A 22025-nucleotide genomic window follows, 5' to 3' on the forward strand; every position below is an offset into this window, starting at 1 on the left:
TTATGTGATCATATTTTTCAACTGATGAGGCCCGGCTGCACAAAATTCGGTAAAATTCTAGTCATGACTAATTCCACGAGAACCAATCAGAGAAGCCATCTTTATAAAAAGCCTTCTCTGATTGGTTCTCGTGGAATTAATCACAGCTAAAATTCAACCAGCTATGTGCAACCGGGCCCTATTAGTTTATAGTGCTCAACCAATGAGTGTTTTCTTCTTACGTAGTCTATTTAATGTAGAACTACGATCAAACTCTGTTATTTAATTTTGAATTATTTGTATCTTTCCACAGTGACACCAGATCAAGTGAAGATAATGGATGAAGGTGTTACAGCATCTAGACGTAATTTCGACAAAAGCATGTAAGAATTCAATTTTTTGAATTACATCATATAGTGAGATCCACGTTATAATGGCATTGGAGAAAGATAGGAGAAAAACGTTACCGAACCTCTGTCTTATCAACGCCTTCTATAAAGGGTAGTAGATACAGGTTTTTTGATGTAATATCAACTGTTCATTAATTTAACTGTTCATTCTCGTTTAAAATAATCAATTATAATTATTTTATTAAGCAAGAAATTATATTTTTCAATAATTTCAAGATGAGTTTACATGATCAAGATGAAATATCTTGTCAATTAATTATCAATTCTACATTGTTGAAAGACGATCTGGCAACAGAGCAAAGCGAGAATTAGATAGCGCAATCTGCTTTGTTGAATGGAAGACAAGGATAGCAATACCATTACTAATCAAACACTGTAATCATAACGTGGACCTCACTATTGTACCCTTTTCTGATAAGTTTTTCATATGAAATAACTGATTTGAAACACGAAAAAAGATACTATGATGTTATTTTATAAATAAAATTAAGTGTCCCTGAATACATACATTTTAAGGAGAATTCAATTTTTTTTCAAATCAAATCAAATTTATTGCCAAATTCATATAAATAATTCACAAAACATGGAAAACAAAGTTCACTTTCATACATTAGAGATTTACTAACAAAAATACAAAAGCTTTTATTGAAACTAAATAATAATCTATATAATAAGAGAGAGTAGGGTTGTGTTTGTTCGTTTGTTCGCATTAAAACATGTCAACTTGTGGACTGCATACCGGAAAAACCGAAATGATTCAGATCTCCAAATTTTGCACATAGATTCTAAAAATATCAATCTCTTGCACCTGGAAGCCCAAATTGAAGTACTGGACTGATTAACTTAAAATTTTGCATATAGATTCTTGCTTAACCGAGGATGGTTATAAACCTATTTTATATACCTAATTCTTCAAGATTTGATTACATCAAGTTTTCAATTATTTGTCATGCTTTCAGTTGTTGTAAGGAAGCAGCAGAACATTTCTCCTAAAGGGAAATGAGAAGATAGGTATTAGATTGGGGATCCTTTTCGAATGATAGACATAGGTTTTCTGTCACACCCAAATTCTTTCCGCCATTTTGGAACCGCCATTTTGAATCCAATTTTTTTTTCAATTGAAAGGTGGTCATAATTCCGATACAGGATTTCCAGAGAAAAGGTATGGTGGAAACCACACATCAATATCTCAAACCTTACAAATTTTATTCTCATTCATCTCCTTTATTATAGTATAGAAGATGATAAATAGATGGATATATCATCCACCTATCTATCATCTTCGATAAGGTACTGTAATGAAGGAAAGAACTGGCTTGAACACGAACACGTATACATGTGTAGAGGATAGGAAAATTATGTTTGACGCATCATCACGTCTGAACTACTGGACTGATTTACTTGAAATGCTGCTTATAAATATCAGCTGAGGATTCTTATAGGCCTATTTTCATTAATTCCTCTATATTTCATTACGTCAAGTTTTAAAATAGACCCTTGCGGAGCACGGGTTACCTGCTAGTAAAATATAAAATATTGGCGTTGCAAGCAAAACAAAGTTTGTGCGCTAGCAACGAGCATTCAGTAAGCTCTCTAATTTGAGAAAACTAGAAAAAAAGTAATTGTAGAAACAACAAAATTTAGCAAACACTTCAAACAAAAAAATAGCATACACTTTCAAAAAAGAAAAAGAAAAAACATGATAGTGGAGTAGTTCATAATATAAACATAAACGTAAACAGAATATAATTCGTTAAACAAATATTCATTTTGATAATTAATTAATTAAATAATTAATTACTGAACTTCTTTCTTACTGAAATTTCTCTCAGTTGGTTTCTTCTCAAATCACATCATAAGCTAAGGAACAAAGTAATAGTATGTATGATTAGTAATGGTATTGCTATCCTTGTCTTCTTCCATTCAACAAAGCAGATAGCGCTATCTCTATCTCACTTTGCTCTCTTGCCAGATCGTATTTTAACAATGTAGAATTAATAATTAATTGACAAAATAGTTAATCTTGATTATGAAATTATTGAGAAATATCATTTCTTGCTTAATAAAATATTATTGATGATTTTAAACGAGAACGAACAGTTAACCTTCCAGCAGTCGCGATGTTGTAAAAAGTACAACAGTGTCAGTTTTCTTGCAGCACAAAACTATTGAATGGGGTGGTGTAAGTGAATGAGTCACATATGCATTCCACACTCTCTCCCCATCACTCCACTGAGTTGCAGTATCAACCGAGCAATGTTTCATTCTTTAGGTGCCATTTAGTCGCGTCACTGCATAAGTCGCACTGTGCATAAAATAGGGGAAGACTGTATACGGGGACTGTAAACTAACCAATAACACAGAATTGATGGCTTTGCTTGATGTACACTATTGAGCTATGAAATGGTAATCATCCGAATGTTCATAGGCGTGAAATAATCCAAGAAGATGAAAAACTTAATTATATAATTAATTAATATGTTTTGACAGTAAACAGAGTTCATAACACTTGGAAAATTGGATGTTGTAATAAATACAACACGCGGCTACCGTCTGATTGAGTAGGGCGCGACTACCGGAAGGTTAATATGACATCAAAAAACCTGTATCAGCTACCGTCTATAGAAGGCATTGACAAGTCAGAGGATCGGCAACGTTTTTCTCCTATCTTTCTTCACTGCTATTAAAATGGGGACCTCACTATAGTTTGTATAATATCGGTGTATAATAATTGGCAGGAATTGAGTGTATTTATTATTGCTTGCAGAGACATTGCATACTCGTTGACCCCGACAACATATTACCGCTCTCTGATTGGCTCACAAGGAATTGACCTGCGAGTGGGTCAATTTGTATCAGAGCCTGCGCTTGGAGACTCACAATCCCACACTGTCACGTAAGTTTTGGAACAGAAAAATGTGGAAATATGTATTGAATGGAAACGGCTTCATATTGTTAAAACCACTAAGGTCGGTTTCCGAGTTCGGGATTTAGCTGAGTTCTATACTTTGAACATCTGGAGTCAGAAAATTGGCTTTCCAAAACAGGGCTTAGTCATAGTTTTTACTTTCCTTGCCCTATTACCATAGGTAAGGAAAGTATTGCTTTCCGAAAAAAAGTAAGTTACCCCAATTTCTAAATTTCTATACGTTTCAAGGTCCCCTGAGTCCAAAAAAGTGGTTTTTGGGTATTGGTCTGTATGTGTGTGTGTGTGTGTTGTGTGTGTGTGTGGTGTGTGTGTGTGTGTGTGTGTGTGTGGTGTGTGTGTGTGTGTGTGTGTGTGTGTGTTGTGTGTGTGTGTGTGGTGTGTGTGTGTGTGTGTGTGTGTGTGTATGAGTGTATGTGCGTCTGTGTACACGATATATCATCTCCCAATTAACGGAATGACTTGAAATTCGGAACTTAAGGTCCTTACAATATAAGGATCCAACACGAACAATTTCGATCAGATGCAATTCAAGATGGCGGATAAAATGGTGAAAATGTTGGCCAAAAACAGGATTTTTCGTGATTTTCTCGAAAACGGCTCCAACGATTTTGATCGAATTTATAACTAAAATTGTCATTGATAAGCTCTATCAACTGCCACAAGTCTCATATCTGTAAAAATTCCAGGAGCTCCGCCCCATCAATGCAAAGTGTGATTTCAGATTCCCAATTATCAGGCTTCAGATACAATTTGAACAAAAAATTCCATGTGGAAAAGATTGAGCATAGAAATCTCTACAATTAATGTTCAGTGACATTTTCACCTAAAATTGGAAATAAGCTCAAAATTCGAGAAAATGTGTTTATTCAATAATGCAAAGGGTTGGCAACTGTTGATTCTATTAAATGATTCACTATGAAGAGATTGCAGACCTCGTGGGTCTCCAGCGTTATTACCCTGTCATCAGCTGGATCAAATCTTTGAATAGTAGTTGAGATGCGCGGGAACACCAGCGTCAGGTGATCAATTTTCATAACGGCAAGGAAAGTTGTGTGAGTGCGCCACACCAGATTTTTATTATAGTCTCCATTTTCAATTTCCATAACTGGAAACGTTCTTCCTTGAAGAAATGAAACATTTCTAAATAATTCAATATAGCTGAAAATTCACACTATTTTCTCTATTTTGTGTTCAATTTTCTATTTTTTAAAAAATTTAATGTAATTTAAACGTGGACTACGACTACGCCCCGTTTCGGAAAGCCAATTTTCTGACTCCAGCTGTTTAGAGTCTAGAACTTACCTAAATCCTGAGCTCGGAAACCGGCCCTATAGCTCCAGTGAGTTCCAAGAGGAATTTCATGTGCATGACAATGAAAAATTTTAAGGCGTTAAATGGTTCTGTTGAAAGGTGTTCCAGTGCAAAGATGCTCTATGAGAATAAGATCGATTTTTTTAGAACTATTGTAAAGGCAAAAATATATGACAATGGCGTAATTTCATCAATGATTATACGAGAGAAAGGTGAATCAAATATCTATAGATCCACCAGCCAGGAGGTTCTACTTTGCCAGAATTCTGTGAGTATCAGAAATCAGAAACGTACTAATTTGAAACTCAAGAATCAAGAATGTTTTATTCTCACAAAGGAAATTATTGTATGGACAAAAGCCACTTCACATGGATACTAGTAGTTCTGTGACAAAAGACCTCGTGCAGTTAAAAACCACAGCCTCCTCTAATACTGTCTATCAGAGTGAATTATGTCCTGTCCTGACGTATCGGTGTCGGTGTAAAGTTATATATAACTTTACAATTGAAAAGGAAAACAAAAGAAAATGATATCGCACATCTATTGTTCTATTCACGTAGGAATTGAAATGGTGAGCGGTTCTGACAAACGGTTTTTGAATAATAGCATATTTAGTCTTGGTCTATTGCATGGAAAATGGATATTTTACAATTTGATGAAATCTGGCATGAATATATTATTATTTAGAATTTCATACAATAACATTAATGCTCTAATAGCTATAATGAAATAGCTATTGGACAAAATGTATTACACTTTTTGAAATAAAGATACCTCAATAATTTATTTTGAATAATCTCCAAATCATTAACGGCGGTGCTTGACGGCATATCGGTGTGTAAAAAACTAATGGCTGTTTGGGTTGTTGTATCGACAATAATTTGTTGTAAACAACCATGCTACAATTATCAAAAGCTTACCGAGTTGAAAGCAGAGTAAAGTCAGGAGAAAATAATATGCTACTTCGAGCTATTAATATGGTATGCCTCATCGCTTGCAATTAATAGTGCACATGACAGCTAACTTTTTAATAAGTTACATTAAGATATTAATTGCATGCAATTAATAATCCACTCGACAGCTGATTTATGGTGAATAATTCTGAAGTCTGATTTTTACGGTAATATTGGCTTTCGAAGGAAGACTCCTTTTCCTTTCGTATCATCCTTAAAATGCAAAATTTCAAAAAAGCCTATGTATACGTCGACGTGAAATTAAAAAAGGAACATACCTGTCATATTTCATGAGAATCTATTGCTGCGTTTCGCTGTAAATGTGGAACATAAATATAAATATAAAATAATATATACATAGAGAGAAATGCAAAACCGTCGACATGAATCTTAGACCTCACTTCGCTCGGTCTTCTTCTTCTTCTTCTTTTCCTTCCCCTTATGCCGCTAAGCGTCGGGTGCCTCCAGCCATTTCTTATATTGCACTCTATCCTGGGCCATCCTCCTAACGTCCGTCATTGTCTTTCCCTTTCCAGCCGCGATACTCGCCACATACTCGCTCCATTCCATCGTTCCCATGGTCGTCCCCTGCCTCGACGTCCCTCCGGTCTTGCTTCCATTACCATCCTTGCTTTTCTTTCCTCACTCATTCGTGTGACATGTCCAACCTAAAGCTTTTCGTTGGACAGAAATGATCAGCTCTTCCTCCTTTAGAGTATCTCTGATCACTCCATTTCTCACTCTGTCTCTCCTTGTCTTTCCAACGACTTTTCTTAAATATCTCATTTCTGAGGAGGTAATTCTACTTTTATGCTTATCTAGGAGTGTCAGGCATTCTGTTCCATACATAAGGATGGGCTTAAAAACTGCTTGATAGATTTTCATTTTTGTTCCCTGGCTTATCTCTCGTTTCCCAAGTAGTGTCCTGCTTATTTGGTAGTATACCTGGTTAGCTTTCCTTACCCTATTATTGATTTCTTCATCAACCTTTCTATCTGTGGAAATAACCGTTCCCAAATATCCAAAGTTATTCACTCTTTCCATAGATTTTCCATTCCACTTTATTTCCATTTCTGCATTTTCCTGCATCTTAGATATCACCATTACCTTACTCTTATCTGTATTTACTATCATTCCCTTGTCTCTTATTGCACTACACCATTCCGTGACAGAATTCAGAAGGTCTCTTTTGTTTGTTGATATCAATGCAATGTCATCCGCATAGATAAGTGCTTGAATATACACAGGACGGAGCTGATGATTTCCGACTTTACTTCTACTTGTTCTTCTTTTACATATTTTCAATATTTGGTCCATCAGCACTATGAATAACAGAGGGCTGAGGCTGTCTCCCTGCTTGACGCCTTTATCCATTTTAAACTCTCCGGACACAGCACCTCCTATTCTCACAACTCCGGTTACATTCTTGTACAGGCTCTTGATCCTTTTCATTATTTCATAAGATGCCCCCGCCTCCCTCAAGGCTGACCACAGGTACTCTCTAGGAACAGTATCAAATGCTGCTTTCAAATCCAGGAAGGCCAAGTAGGTGTCACCAGCGCGGCTCGCTTGATCCTTTTTATTATTTCATAAGATGCCCCCGCCTCCCTGAAGGCTGACCACAGGTACTCTCTAGCATCAAATGCTGCTTCCAAATCCAGGAAGGCCAAGTAGGTGTCACCAGCGCGGCTCAGTCTTTTGTCCATGACTTGTCTGATAGTAAATATATGATCACTGGTCTGACGATCTCTTCTAAACGCCGCCTGTTCCTCCTCCAGTCCCTCCTCCACCTCTACTCTTAGTCGTCTTTCTAGTATCCGTTGGTGGAGGGGCTTGCGTCCTCCTGTGACCCAGAGAGCTATGCCGGCGGTAGTGTAACTACCAGCACGGCCACCCAAGCCGGACAGGTCGAAGGGTAGGAGGCAGACAAAGAAGTACTCCAAAGAAGGCGTCGTTGGGCTAATCCCCCACACGCTGGATAACCTCGGATTCAGAGAAGACTAACGAGCCTCGGAACAGGACCGGACTTAAGGAATAAAAAACGGAAATGCAATTTTATGAAATTTGGAACATGGAACGTTACGTCTATTGCTGGAAAGGAGTGTGAGGTGGTCGAGGAGATGGAGAAATATGGATTGAATTGATCGCTCGGTCAATTATTATAATATTACTAGTAGTTCTGTAAACAGTAGACCTCGCGCTCAGTAAGTTACATTGACCTGTTGTTATGTTTTCTCAAAAAATAATGAATAATTTATGAATTTAAAATGTCTATAAAAAATCCTAAATAAACATAGAGCTTTCTGTGCTATCGTCCCGGAATGTAAGTGTGAGCGATGTTATCAGGTCTGGCTGCCGTCGATACGGCAATCCAATCAACCCATCAGAGAACCTTCTGTGTTGTCTTGTTGGCGAAAAATCGGTGTGTACCCTTTCGTACCCATGTATGAAGGAACATACATGTCAAATTTCATGAAAATCTATTGCTGCATTCCACTGTAAATGCGCAACATATAAACATTAAAATATTCAAACATTAAAACATCAAAACATAAAGAGAAATGCAAAACCGTCGACTTGAATCTTAGACCTCACTTCGCTCGGTCAACAAATCCTTACCTTATACCTTATACGCGGTTTTTACAGCCTTCCCGGCCGTTTCCCGCACTCAACACGTCATCTGTCTCTATCTCTCCATACGTCTTGTTGGATGCCCCATGTTGGATGTAATATTACATATCAAAGTACAAATAGGCTACTTTAATATTTTATCTATGGAAAAGAGTTACAGACCAGCATTTCCTCAATTGAATAAAATGCTTTATCCTTCAACCATCCTTTTAATGCTCTCTTAAAAGTATCAAGGTCATAATATTCATACCTCCAGTGATAACCTGTTGAAAATGTTCACACCTATATTAAGCAGTATATTTTTTGCTCCGCAAGGGTGAATTTTACATTACTTGATGTAATGGAATATTGAAGAGTTCAAATTAGTCCTATAACCATCCTTGGTTAATTAAGAATCTATATGCAAAACTTCAAGTTAATCAGTCCAGTACCGTAGTTCAGACGTGATGATGCGTCAAACATAATTTTCATATCCCGTACGTGTATAAGCCATTTCTTTCCTTTATCATAGTATAGATGACAAACTGAAAATTTGACGTACTAAAATCTTGATGAATTTTTAATCGGCCTATAACAATCTTCGGTTCATTGAGAATTTATATGCAAAATTTCAAGTTATTCCGTCCTGTAGTTCAGACGTGATGATGCGGCATCCGTTACTTTCCTATCCCGTACTTGTATGAGTCAATTCTTTCCTTTATTAAAATATAGACTAGCGGGTCACCCATAAGAAGATATCCCATGATGAAGAGCGTTTATGTTCTGTAAGCAGAATGAGGAACGGCGGGAGAAGCCTCCACCAATTATGTAAGCACGATGTGCTTTCACCAATTACGTAAGGAGGGAAATAACTATGATAACAAAAGAGAACAGAATAACTAGATCTTTAATGAGTCTTCAACATATTTTACATTTGAATAAAACAAGATTAATTTTATTATAGAAAACATTATTGATATGAAATTAATGGTTAAAGCTACTCGCTGCTGCTAAAGATACAATCTTTGTGGTTATGATTAGTTAGCAAAGAAAAACTCAAAAAGGATAACACCTACCTTTTGAAGATGGCTTCCCCCTTTGGCATTCACTGGTTGAAACGCGACGTTGATTATTAGTCAAAAATCAAAATAACTGATCCAGTGAAATGGGTTCAGATCCCGTCTTATTCAATAATACAATTCTCTTTAAACTGCCCGAGCTGCGACAGGAAAACTGTATTATGGAACAAGAGCAAAAATCTATCCTTTTCACCAGAACAGCCGGACTTTACTGTCAGTCCTAACGAACGAGCTCTGCCCCAAAAGCTGAATTTTGGGTATTAATATAAACTCAGTCAATGCCAAACATGAAAGCCATTTCAAGTTCATATTTTTATCTGTCGCACAAGTGGCACGTTTGTTATTAGAAACAAAAGAGAAATGACATTAATATTGACAACAAATTAAATAAACAATCTTTCTGTCGATGACAAAGATTGTTCAAAGACAAAAACACTGTTCATTGAACTTTTTTAATTCTATAACTCTAAAATCCTGATCAATATGAGATAAATATATGTTCCATATGACCAGGTGACAGTTCCAAATGTCAATGTTAACTCAAGCCGCTAATCCTAGTACATATACTTAAATGATTGTAAAATAATGAACCAATTATAATTTATTGTTGTTTTTTATTTTTTTGAAACAGAACCTGAGATTTCTAAGAATAATGAATAAAATAGAAGTTTTGGTGGCTGTGCGTGATATAGAAACCTGTGATGGCATTCACATTGTGCCAAGAGTTCTAGATGACGGTCAATCTATGTCAGTGTCGATCACCGAACTCAAATACTTAAATGAGACTACTTTCAAACCAATCAAATATGGTAAGAATTTGGCGCCTCTAAGCCCAAATTATTTCGCATTGCCTCCAGTTACGCTATTGTGAGGTTCACTTTATATTGACAGTGTTTGTTTAGCAATGGTATTGCTATCCTTGTCTATCATTCAGCAAAGCGGGTAGCGCTATCTCTTTATCGCTTTGCTCTGTTGCCGGGCCGTCTTTTAACAATGTAGAATAGATAATTAATTATCAAAATATTTCATCTTGATTATAAAAATTCATTATGAAATTATTGAAAAATATAAGTTCTTGCTTAATAAAGTATAATTGGTCATTTTAAACGAGAATAAACATAAATGAGACTACTTTCAAACCAATCAAATATGGTGAGGATTTGGCGTCTCTAAGCCCAAATGTTTTCGCCTTGACTCCAGTTACGCTATAGTGAGGTTCACTTTATATTGACAGTGTTTGTTTAGCAATGGTATTGCTATCCTTATCGCTATCGGGTAGTGCTATCTCTTTATCGCTTTGCTCTGTTGCCGGGCCGTCTTTTAACAATGTGGAATTAATAATTAATTATCACTAAGATCCACAAACCTGATTCACCCATACGACCTCTGATAAACCACACACAAGCCCCGTCTCACAAATTAGCAAAACATCTAGATAAAACGATAATACATCATATAGTATTCCATGAACACACTGCTGTAAAAACAAAATAGAACTAACAAACAAACTTCAAAAAATTCAGATTCCACATAATCCAACATTGGCTTCATTTGACATCTCCAATCTGTACACCTACCTATACAAGAGACGAAGAAATGCTACAATCAAACAACACTCCACAGGATATCATGCAAGCAATAATAACTCTCACCAAGCTTGCAACCTCACAAGACTATTTTGAATTCTATAGTAAGTTCTATTTCCAACCTCATGGCCTTCCTATGAGATCACCCATTTCTTGCATTCTGGCAGAGATTTTCGTTCACACTAAAGAGAAAAAACACATTCTACACAACCATGATCCCAAATCACACATCCAATCTCATAAAATACTCGCTTGGTTCCGATAGGTAGATGACATATTAATACTATACAGAGGGAACAAAAGACAGCTTGAAAAACTACTCACCCACACTCAAATTTGACTTTCACACTTGAATTAGAAACCAAAAACAGCATAAATTTCCTGGATATCACCATCACAAAACAGAACCAGTCATTCAAAACATTCAAAATATACAGAGAGCCCACAACAACAGACATCACAATCCATTGCACGTTAAACCACCCTATCCAACACAGACTAGCAGTCTTCAACCACATCCTATACAGATTAATAAGTATCCCAATGACAGGCACAGTTTACAACACCGAACTGTACACAATAAAATATATTGCACAACAAAATGGATACAAACCTTCAATGATTGATAAACTACTACATAAAATTTTAAAAAAATCAGCAAAACATTGACAGCTACAATACTGACAACCACACAGCATTCGTCACTCTCACATACCACAACAGTAAAACTTACAGCATCATTCAAGAAAATGAAATACAAGATTGCATATTATGGAACCACAAATTCACTCAAGAAGCTCTTGTCCCCACACAACACCCCCCAGCAACAACACAATAGACCAGGAGTTTATAAACTAAATTCTACAGATTGCAGTAAATTCTACATGGGAAAACCAGCCAGAAATTTCAACATTAGATTCAAAGAGCACACAAGAGCCATTACCCACCCTTCCTCCTATTCCACCTTTGCAGAACACATTATCTCCACTGACCACACACACCCTGACATGAACGATAACCTTGAAATACTCCATTATTCCCACAAAAACAGAAAATTAGACGTAATGTAACAGTTTGGAGTATACCAGTACACCAAACAACAGTCAAACAATATTCTCAATGATCAAATCAACTTTTCCTCCCACACCCTGTTCGACAAACTCATTCAAATCCTCCTCCATCAACCGCCAAAACTCCCCTCCACCACCACTCTGACCAAAATACTCAACCTCATAACCTAGCTTGAATACTTTAGTTTATGTCTGGCTTGAGAATGAACAATACCAGCACGGAACGGTCGTCGCCACACCAAAGAATGTGAGTGTTTTTTCACTTGAAAGTTATATTCAAATACGGTAGTAATAATAAAAGTGAAAACGAGATGGATAACCAACAAGAGAATAAACAGTTAATATTACATCAATAAACTTGTATCAGCTACCATCTATGGAAGGCATTGACAAGACAGAGGATCGGCAACGTTGTTCTCCTATCTTTCTCCACTGCCACTATAATGTCGACCTCACTATAGCTACACACACATCGATTATTTGCTTTCTTTATAAATTCTATTCGATGAAACAGATTCAATCTGATAGAATTTATGAGGACGGCGAAATTAAAAAATCTGGTGTGGTGCACTCACACAACTTTCCTTGCCGTTATGAAAATTGATCACCTGACGCTACGGTAGTGTTCCCGCGCATCTCAAGTCTACTATTCAAAGATTAGAGCCAGCTGATGACAGGGTAATAACGCTGGAGACACACCAGGTCTGCTATCTCTTCATAGTGAATCATTTAATAGAATGAACAGTTGCCAATAGTTTGCAATTGGATAATCATATTTTCTCGATTTTTGAGTTTATTTTTAATTTTAGGTGAAAATGTTACTGAACATTAATTGTAGAGATTCTCATGCTCAATTTATTCTACTCGAAATCTTTTGTTTAAATTGTATCTGAAGCTTGATAATTGAGAATCTAAAATCAAACTTTGCATAGATGGGGCTTAACTCCTGAAATTTTTACAGATATGGGACTTGTGGCAGTTGATAGAGCTTATCGATTTCAGGTATAACTTTAATCAAAATCGTGAAAAACCCTGTTTTTGACAACATTTTTGCCATTTTAGCCGCCAACTTGAATCGCATTTGATCGAAATTGTTCATGTCGGATCCTTTTATTGTAAGGACCTTAATTTCCAAATTTCAAGACATTTCGTTAATTGGGAGATGAGATATCGTGTACACAGACGCACATACACTCATACACACTCACACACACAAACACACATACAGACCAATACCCAAAAACCACTTTTTTGGACTTAGGAGGCTTTGAAAAGTTTAGAAATTTGGGTACCTTATTTTTTTTCTGAAAGCAATACTTTCCTTACCTATGGTAATAGGGCAAGGAAAGTAATGAAACGTATAGAAAACATGAAATTGGGGTACCTTGAATTTTTTTGGTAAGCAATACTTTCCTTACCCATGGTGATAGGGCAAGGAAAGTAAAAAAATAGGACTGATACTTGTAAAAAATAGTTTATTTCATTTCTCTCTACTCGTGTGTTTCAGGAGGCACACTAGAATTTGTAAAACCAGATCTTATACAGACAACTGTGGATGACAGGTAAAATTCATTTGAATTCATTCACTTCCTCTTCCATCTTCTTCTATATAATAAGAGATAGTGGGGTTGTGTTTGTTAAACAAATATCAATCTCGTGCACCTGGAAGCCCCAATTTTGATTTTACTTCTAGATTTTTCAGAATTAATGTTGAAAATTTCATTAATGGTACATTCGATTTCATTGAAAAATCACCAAATCATATGGTCGAAATTAAAAAGGAACATCTGTTTCTATTATTGCTTTCTACCTGATACCACTTAACCTCAATAATATTGTTTTGATAATTGATGGATATTTTCAATAATAATGATAGTATTTTTATTATAAATATTATAATAGTATTGTTTTGATAGTTAATAAATATTTTCTTTTTCACAATCTCTGTTTAATAATAATATGGTGAATGTGAATCAGCTGCATCAAAGAAATTATATCAAAAACATATGTTTAGAAAAAACATAGTATTGAAACTTTGTTCTCCTGATGCAATGTTTAGGCCTACTACACGTGGCATGGATTATTAATTTTTCAGCTAGAACAGTTCTTTTGATACAAAGTGCTAAATAAATGTTGTAAGGGTTGTTCTAATAAATTGATATAAGTTCAATGATTGACTCACCTCAGGGCCTCCTTGACGTTCATTTGCTCAAATAGCCAGTTGGGGTGGTAGATACTAGGCTACCGTGGTGAGCCAGAACTTAACCTTACAAGATAATGTATAATATTTCCAGTCTGAAATGCTCACAGAGACCAGAACACTAGTATCGGATATGCAGCTTATTATTTGCTCAAAGCGATTGGGACAATATTCAATAGAAATATTTGTGACGACAAACAAGTTGGCACAATTCAATGTGTTCAATTCAATGTGTTGGGCTAGCCTACTAACTTCACATTCGCGATAGATTATTGAGCAAACTAAATTCAACTTGGATTTCACTTTTTATAACATTTAAGTTTCTAATTTTTTAGCTCCAACTATAATAATGTACATTGAGAAAACAAATAAAACATTTAAAAATAGTTGAGATCAATTCATGTATCACAGCCATTCAGGAAAAAATCGGAACAAGAACAGAGCATCACAAGATTTTTCTCATTTCTACCTCAAGAGTCAGCTGACTTTTGAATTACCAACCCAATGAGAATATAACTATTTTATGAATTTGTCATTTTAGTTGCACCAATCATCCCACACAGCACAGAAAGTTTCAGATATGTATCAATGATAAGAAAAATATACATATCACATGATATGTCTCTGATACACATCAATTAGATATCAGAAATGACCGTTTTTCAACATAGCAAATGCTATCTTTCAGTTATCTATCATATACCTCTCTTTGAAACTTACCTACAATGCATCTTTTCTGCACATGCGCTGTGGTACCGTTTTGGTGAGCATATTTTCAACGTATTAGATGTTATCTCTCAGTTATCTATCAGATACCTTTCTTTGAAACATACCCATAATGCATCAATTCTGCACATGCGCTGTGGCCCAGTTTTGGTAACCATTGCAGTTTCAGTTCTGCATCACTGAATAGTTTGTTTACTGTTTGGAATTCGCCATTTTCGTTTTGTTTACTGACGTTTGGAAATTGAAATCTTCAAAATATTAGTAAGTATCTAACAAGATTTTTCTTCTTGGTATTAGAAATATGGTGTTCTATATTACTTTTCCATGAGCCATCAGATACATTTTACTTGATAATTGTATAGTTTAGCTGGTCTTTTTCCTGGCAGTTGGCTTGTTTTGAATCTTTCCTTTCATATATTTCCTTTCATTTATTATTTCATTAATAATGAAATAATAATTTATCAATTCGAAATGTCTAGAAAAAATCCTAAATAAACATGGAGCTTTCTGTCCTATCGTACCGTGACGTGACGTCCCAAAATGTGGGTGTGAGTGCTGTTATCAGGTCTGGCTGCAACTTTCTACAACGTTGATGGAAAGATACATTTTCAAGATGTTCAAAGTTTTTGAACTGGTAGTATTATAGTCCACTAGACAGCTGATTTATGATGAATAATTCTAAAGTCTGATTTTTACGGTAATATTGGCGTTTAAAGGAGACTCCTTTTCCTTTTGTAGTATAATTTTGTAATGCAAAATTTCAAGATGCCTCGACGCGAACGATACGTCGACGCAAAATTCAAAAAGGAACATACCTGTAAAATTTCATGAAAATCTATCACAGCGTTTCGCCGTAAATGCGGAACATAAATATAAACATAAAAACATAAAGAGAAATGCAAAACCGTCGACTTGAATCTTAGACCTCACTTCGCTCGGTCAATTAAAAGTAAGTATGTAGGTGTGTGCCACAAAATAGTAGAATTTCATCTAGAATCAGTTTCAAACCAGACCCCAAAATCACGGAGAAAATATATCAAAATTGTTTGTACTTGTCATTTTATTGAGCATCTTGTTGTTATGATAATTCGGAATAAAAATACTTGAAATTGTCACAACCACAATCATATTTATCACATGACGGGATACTGGTTTTGGTTGATACTTCATTTTCAATCTCTGGTAAACTTAGTAAACTAAAAACCAGTTAACTGGTAAACTTAATGGTTTTTCAGAAATTGACAATGGTGTAACATTCTGAAGGTATTAAGAACTTACTGCTATCAAGCCTTTGTTCTTCAAATGTGTGTAGAATGTTTCCGTGTTTTCTCTGCTTTTATTAATTGGATGAATCTAGCACTTACGTTTAATCCCACGGCGCTTAATGCGATGATACAATGACCACATAGCAACAACTCTTTCAGCATTATTATAATTTTCAATTATTTTTATTTTTTATTAAATTATTTGTTATTACTTTCTTACTCAATAAAATCGTGACACAACAACGAAATAACTGATTGTTTGAACGGAAACATGCAAAAAAGTGTCTGCAAAAAATGTTTGATGAAAAATCGGCCGTCCAAAATCGGTGTGTGTCAAGTAGCCACAGGTGATCAATTTTCATAAGGGCAATGAAAGTTGTGTGAGTGCGCCGCACCAGATTTTTTTAACCATCTGTTTCGAAGAGGTGGTCTTTCTAGATTGTAGTTCTATATTAACATAATACTATTTTATATCCATGTCCCATGAATCAAATTTGAACATCAATCTATATAAAAAGAGAGAGTAGGATTGTGTTTGTTCGTGTGTTCGTTTGTTTGTTCGCATCAAAACATGTCAACTTGTGGATTGCATACCATTTAGATGTCCAAATTTTGCACATATATTCTAAAAATATCAATCTCGTGCACCTGGAAGCCCGAATCCCGATTTTCCTTCTAGATTTTTCAGAATTAATGTTCAAATTTCATTTATCAAATCAAATCAAATCGTTTATTGCACAAAAAATACATACAGAATACAACAAAAAGGAAATTGAGAACTTTGTGCTGCACGTCGGCAAAAGAAAACTTGTACGCCGACGTGGAGTCTTGAATCTTATTCACTTGTACATTAATATTAATATATAAAATAATAAGTATAATGTTATAGGCTTACAATAATTAACATTCAACCAACTCAATATCCCATTCTAAGAAATAACAATAATTATAAAGATATACATAAAGCTGAATTTTAAATTCATACAACATTAATCAATATCAAACCAAATCATCAATTGAATAAAAATAATTTTCTTTCACCCAGGTATTTTAATTTTCTTTTCTTTTAGGCTCCTTTATCAACCATCCTCTTGGAACTTTATTATAGAGCTTATTTCTCAAATATGAAATACTTCTAAGGGATAGGGTGCTGTCAACTCTTTCAATTATGATTAGGTTTTGAGCGACTTGTCTAGTTACTCTTTGAAAATTTTGCATATTTTCAAATATATTTCAATAGTTATTTGTGCAACTAGTGCGCAAAGTGACAGTTTGCTACACCGAAAGAAACGTTTACACCCGAGCTGTAGGCGAGGGTGGAATGGCTTCTTGAGTGCAGCAGAGGAACTTTGCACTTGTATTTCACATTAAATTTTTCCTACAGTTACCATTGAATATGAAAAGTGGGTAATTATGGATAAAATGATGGCTGAAATCCATCAAATGTTTGTTTGTGTGATGCTGTTATTAATAACAACCTTAATTCATTTAAAAATTAATAATCCAATTGAAGTTGAAAATTCTCAGCCAAAGTTCTCATTTTTATTCATTCAAGAATCAGAAAAAATACAGATAAAAAAAAATTCGCATTTAAAATACACGCCAAAAGCTGGTTTGGAAGACTGCAAAATGGCTGAACCGACAAGCGCGCGACCTAGCGGGAAGAATCGTACCTAACTTCGTTCTTTCATCCAGCTGAAAACAGTATTCAGATATTCACAATTATGATTAACTAGAATTAGCGAAAAATACTATAAGTAAACTAAAAAATATTTATAAAATAACATAGACAACAGAAAATATTTTATTGTAGTATATTCCAATGTTATTTTATAATTTTATTGACATGGATTTCGAACGGTAATTATTTAACCTGAAAATTCGAATTTCAAAATGTGTGTTTGCTACATTTCTCATTGCTTGGAGTTGAAATAATTATCACTGTCAATAGAAAATAAACATTATTAATTATTAAATGATGAGAAGTTATTATTTAATTATGATTTAGATAAACATTATTCTTGTTTTGGATTTCTAGATTGGGATTTTATCATAAATGAAGGGTAGCCATTGAAATGATTCTCATCTAAATCTAACCAGTCATTGTTACCAGCTTAATTTTTGTTTTCGTGCACTAATCCTCCATATAACCCACCAACTATTTTGTGTTGCCATGTTGCAAATCTGGAGTGCAGAAAACTTTTTTCCCGCACTAGAGCGGAAAAGTGATTCTTTGCGTTCTGTAATCAGTGCAGGAATGGCCACTTTTCAAGGTAACTGTAGGAAAACATATTTTCTAATGGTACATACCATTTCATAACAAAATAAAAAATCACCAAATCATATGGTCGAACTTAAAAAAGGAACATCTGTTTCTATTATTGCTTTCTACCTTATACCACTTAACTTCAATAATATTGTTTTGATATTCGATAAATATCTTAAATAATAATGATAATATTTTTATTATAGATATAATTCAAATTCAAATCCAAATTCAAATTTTATTTATCCAATTACGTTACAATACATTCTGGTTTATACAAGAATCTACAATAAATTACAGTACAACAGCCAATTATGCAACAAATTTCACATATTATGAAAACTTATTAATTACAATGAAGATTGAATGCAACATTAGAATATTGATAATATAGTATTGTAATGTAACTACATAAATCAGCGGTGTTTCAACAATGAATAAATGATAATTTCAATGAATAAATATACACCCCACTATAAATTATATGTGTTGGGGTATAAGTAATTAGTTGCTTATTGCGTATTATAATAACTATTTACAAACTTCATTCACTGATATGGGATTGAGGTTTTTTATAATAAAATAAGTAAAAATTTATAATACAAACATAATTATGAAATTAGTAGATAAATGTTAATGTTCTATTAAGGATAATAATAAGAAAGGTTATTTTTAGAAAAATGAAAAACAGTAAAGAGAAGAATGAAGAATAAATAGTTTCAATATTTACAGTCTAACTAAATTTTCACAATTTTCCACTCCAATATCAACCAACCAGGAAAATAAACTTTTCTTGAACCTGTGTCTATTGAATTCTTCCCTATCTCGGTATTGAATTGTAAATTTTTGGTCCCAAATATATGTAGTTTCTTTGCCCAAATGTAGTGTTCATCCTTGGTACTATTGAATGCGTGTTTCTCTGCATTGTTTGATGGTTATGATCTGCCAGTCTTATGTGTTCGTTGTTTCTCCTCATTCGCGTGATGATAGCCTGGATGTAGAGTTGTCTTACACTCAGTACTTTACTGTCCTTGAAAAGAATGTTCGTGGGGGATTGATTCTCCTTGAAGCCTATTATTTTTTGTATTCGTTTTTGAAGTTTATAGAGAGGTTCAACATGTATAAAATTCGTAGCTCCCCAGATGATTATGACGTATCTTAAAATTGATTGCACTAAAGAAAAATAAACAGTTTTTAATGTCTCATAGTTGAGGATTTTACGGAGTTGATAGAATTTGTAGAGAAGCTTCCTGATCCGGGTAATTGATAGATTAATGTCCTTGTCCCATTTGAGTTTGTTGTTCACTATTGTTCCTAAATATTTTATTTCATTGACTTGTTGAATTGAAGGGCAATCACACGGGTTGTTGGTGCTTCCACAGTGATGCAGGATTATTGAAGAATCCGGTGGTATCGTCCGTTCTGTCAGAGAAAAGGCTAAAAATTTCGTTTTTGTTGCATTTACTGTAAGCAAATTTTCTCTTAACCATTTATCGACTTTCATCAATTCTTCCTGTGCCAGATTAAAAACTTCCTCCCAGGTGTTTCCTTCAAATAGTATACATGTATCATCAGCTAAAGCTATTACTCTTCCTCTTACCTTAATTGAACATAGCTCATTTGCATATGTCAAATACAGAATTGGCCCAAGAACTGTTCCTTGGGGAATCCCAAACTTCATCGTTTCCTCTGAACTGAGATGTTCTTCAACTTTGACTTTCTGACGCCAGTCACAGAGGTATGATCTAAATCATTCTAGAGGAACTCCTCTAATTCCCATGGCTTCTAATTTCTTCAGCAGCAAACTGTGATTAACAGTGTCAATAAAGCTTTTGCTAGGTCCAGGAACACTGCTGCACATTTTTTGTTATTTTCTAGCTTATCTGTGACAAAATTTGACAATTCTAATACCGCATCTTCTGTACTCCTCCCCTCACGAAAGCCAAATTGATTCCAAGATAGTAAGTTGTTTTTTTCCATGTAATCCACAAGACGATCTTTACCAGTTATTCCAAAATCTTAGAAATATTGCTTATAATTATAAGTGAAATAGGCCTGTAATTGGTGGCATTTGTTTTGTCGCCTCCTTTATGTAATGGTCTAACACATGTCTCTTTCATAGCTTTTGGAAAAATTCCTTTTGACAGACTTAAATTAAATATGTGAATTAATGGTTTCACAATCACATTTTTTATCGACTTCAATGTTCTCTATTATTGATTCCATCAAGTCCTGGAGCACTGTCATTTCGCAGACTACTAATAGCTTCAAGAAGCTCATCTTCAGTTACTGGGTGAAAGTAGATGGAGTGTAGAGTTCTTGTAACAAGTTTATATTGGGATATGATTTGGTCTAGTGGTTTTCTCAAGGAATCTATTATTGTCTCCGCCATTTCTTCACCTACATTCGTGAAAAAGTTATTCATGTGGTTGAGCACAGTTTCTGGATTTTCCTTTGGATTGAGAATCCTATCATCTATTTTAATAGCATTCAATTTCATTTTTGTTTTTGATTTAGAGTCAGTAGCATCTTTGATTACTTTCCACATTTTTTTTTATCCTTTCCAGCTTCATACAATTTCTCTCTATAGTATTGGTCCTCTGTTTCATGAATTAAAGCTGTGAGTGTATTCCTATACCGACGATAGAAGTTGGTTAAGTTAATGTTGTTTGGGTCTCCCTTTCTTCTTTTGTTGAGTAGATTTCTGGTTCTTATTGCTGCTACTATACTACCTCAGGTGATCCATGGTTGGATGGGTTTGTACTTCTTCTGCCGCCGATGCTGCTTGATATTATTTTGTATATGTTGTCTGAGAGTTGATAAGAAGGTGTCATAAGATGTATCTGGATTATTATCTTCTAAAACATGAATCCACTCCTCATTCAGTAGTTTATTCTTCAAGCTATTAATGTCTATTTTCTCGTTTATTTCATGTGTTCCAGTTTCATTTGCACTATTTCTCGAAATATGTTGCACTCCTAGAATTGTGGTGAAGTGGTCGATTATTGTGATTCATAAATGATTGGAAAAAGATTATCATATTATTGTATAATAATAGTATTGTTTTGATAATAAATAAATATTCTCATTTTCACAAACTCTGTATAGTGATATGGTGAATGTGAATCAGCTGCATCAAAGAAATTATCTCAAAAACATCTGTTTAGAAAAAACATAGTTTTGAAACTTCGTTTTCCTGATGCAATGAAATGCATACAAGTGGTATGGATTATTAATTTTCCAGCTAGAACAGTTTTTTGAGATAAAATGCTAAATAAACGTCCATAGTTTCATCAATGAATACTGTATCAGCAATATGAAAACGCATGCTGTTAATAATATGTCTCTGAATAAATGTGTTGATATTTACATAAAGCAATTATTCTATTCCATTTTTATTAAATTGAAATTCCAAAATTATTCGAGCCCTGATAGAATGACTGACTCACTGTACAGTCAGTCGAAAATTTTAATATTGGAGTGAGGGGTATTTTGGCAAGCTGAGCAAAGAAATAAGGTCATATGCACCTTCTCGTTATATCTTCAAATGAAAAATTAGTTTTGTGGGTTGTCAAAACTCCCTCTGAAAGGGAAACTACTCAAATTATTCTATCTTCTAGTAGAATAACAATGATCATCCA

At 34.6% G+C, this 22025-nt stretch overlaps 1 protein-coding gene across 1 annotated transcript in view; it reads left to right on the forward strand.

Moving 5' to 3' along the window:
• Nucleotides 1-22025, forward strand: part of LOC111056207 — a gene marked incomplete in the record, with an annotated part of 336828 nt that overhangs the window by 60410 nt on the left and 254393 nt on the right. Inside the window, 5 exon segments of the mRNA XM_039435672.1 lie at nt 293-362; nt 3157-3285; nt 4729-4897; nt 9903-10080; nt 13435-13489. Coding sequence (XP_039291606.1) covers nt 293-362; nt 3157-3285; nt 4729-4897; nt 9903-10080; nt 13435-13489 — 601 coding nt within the window.

The sequence above is a fragment of the Nilaparvata lugens genome, chromosome 9 (genome assembly GCF_014356525.2).
Source record: "Nilaparvata lugens isolate BPH chromosome 9, ASM1435652v1, whole genome shotgun sequence".
NCBI classification, from domain to species: Eukaryota; Metazoa; Arthropoda; class Insecta; order Hemiptera; family Delphacidae; genus Nilaparvata; species Nilaparvata lugens.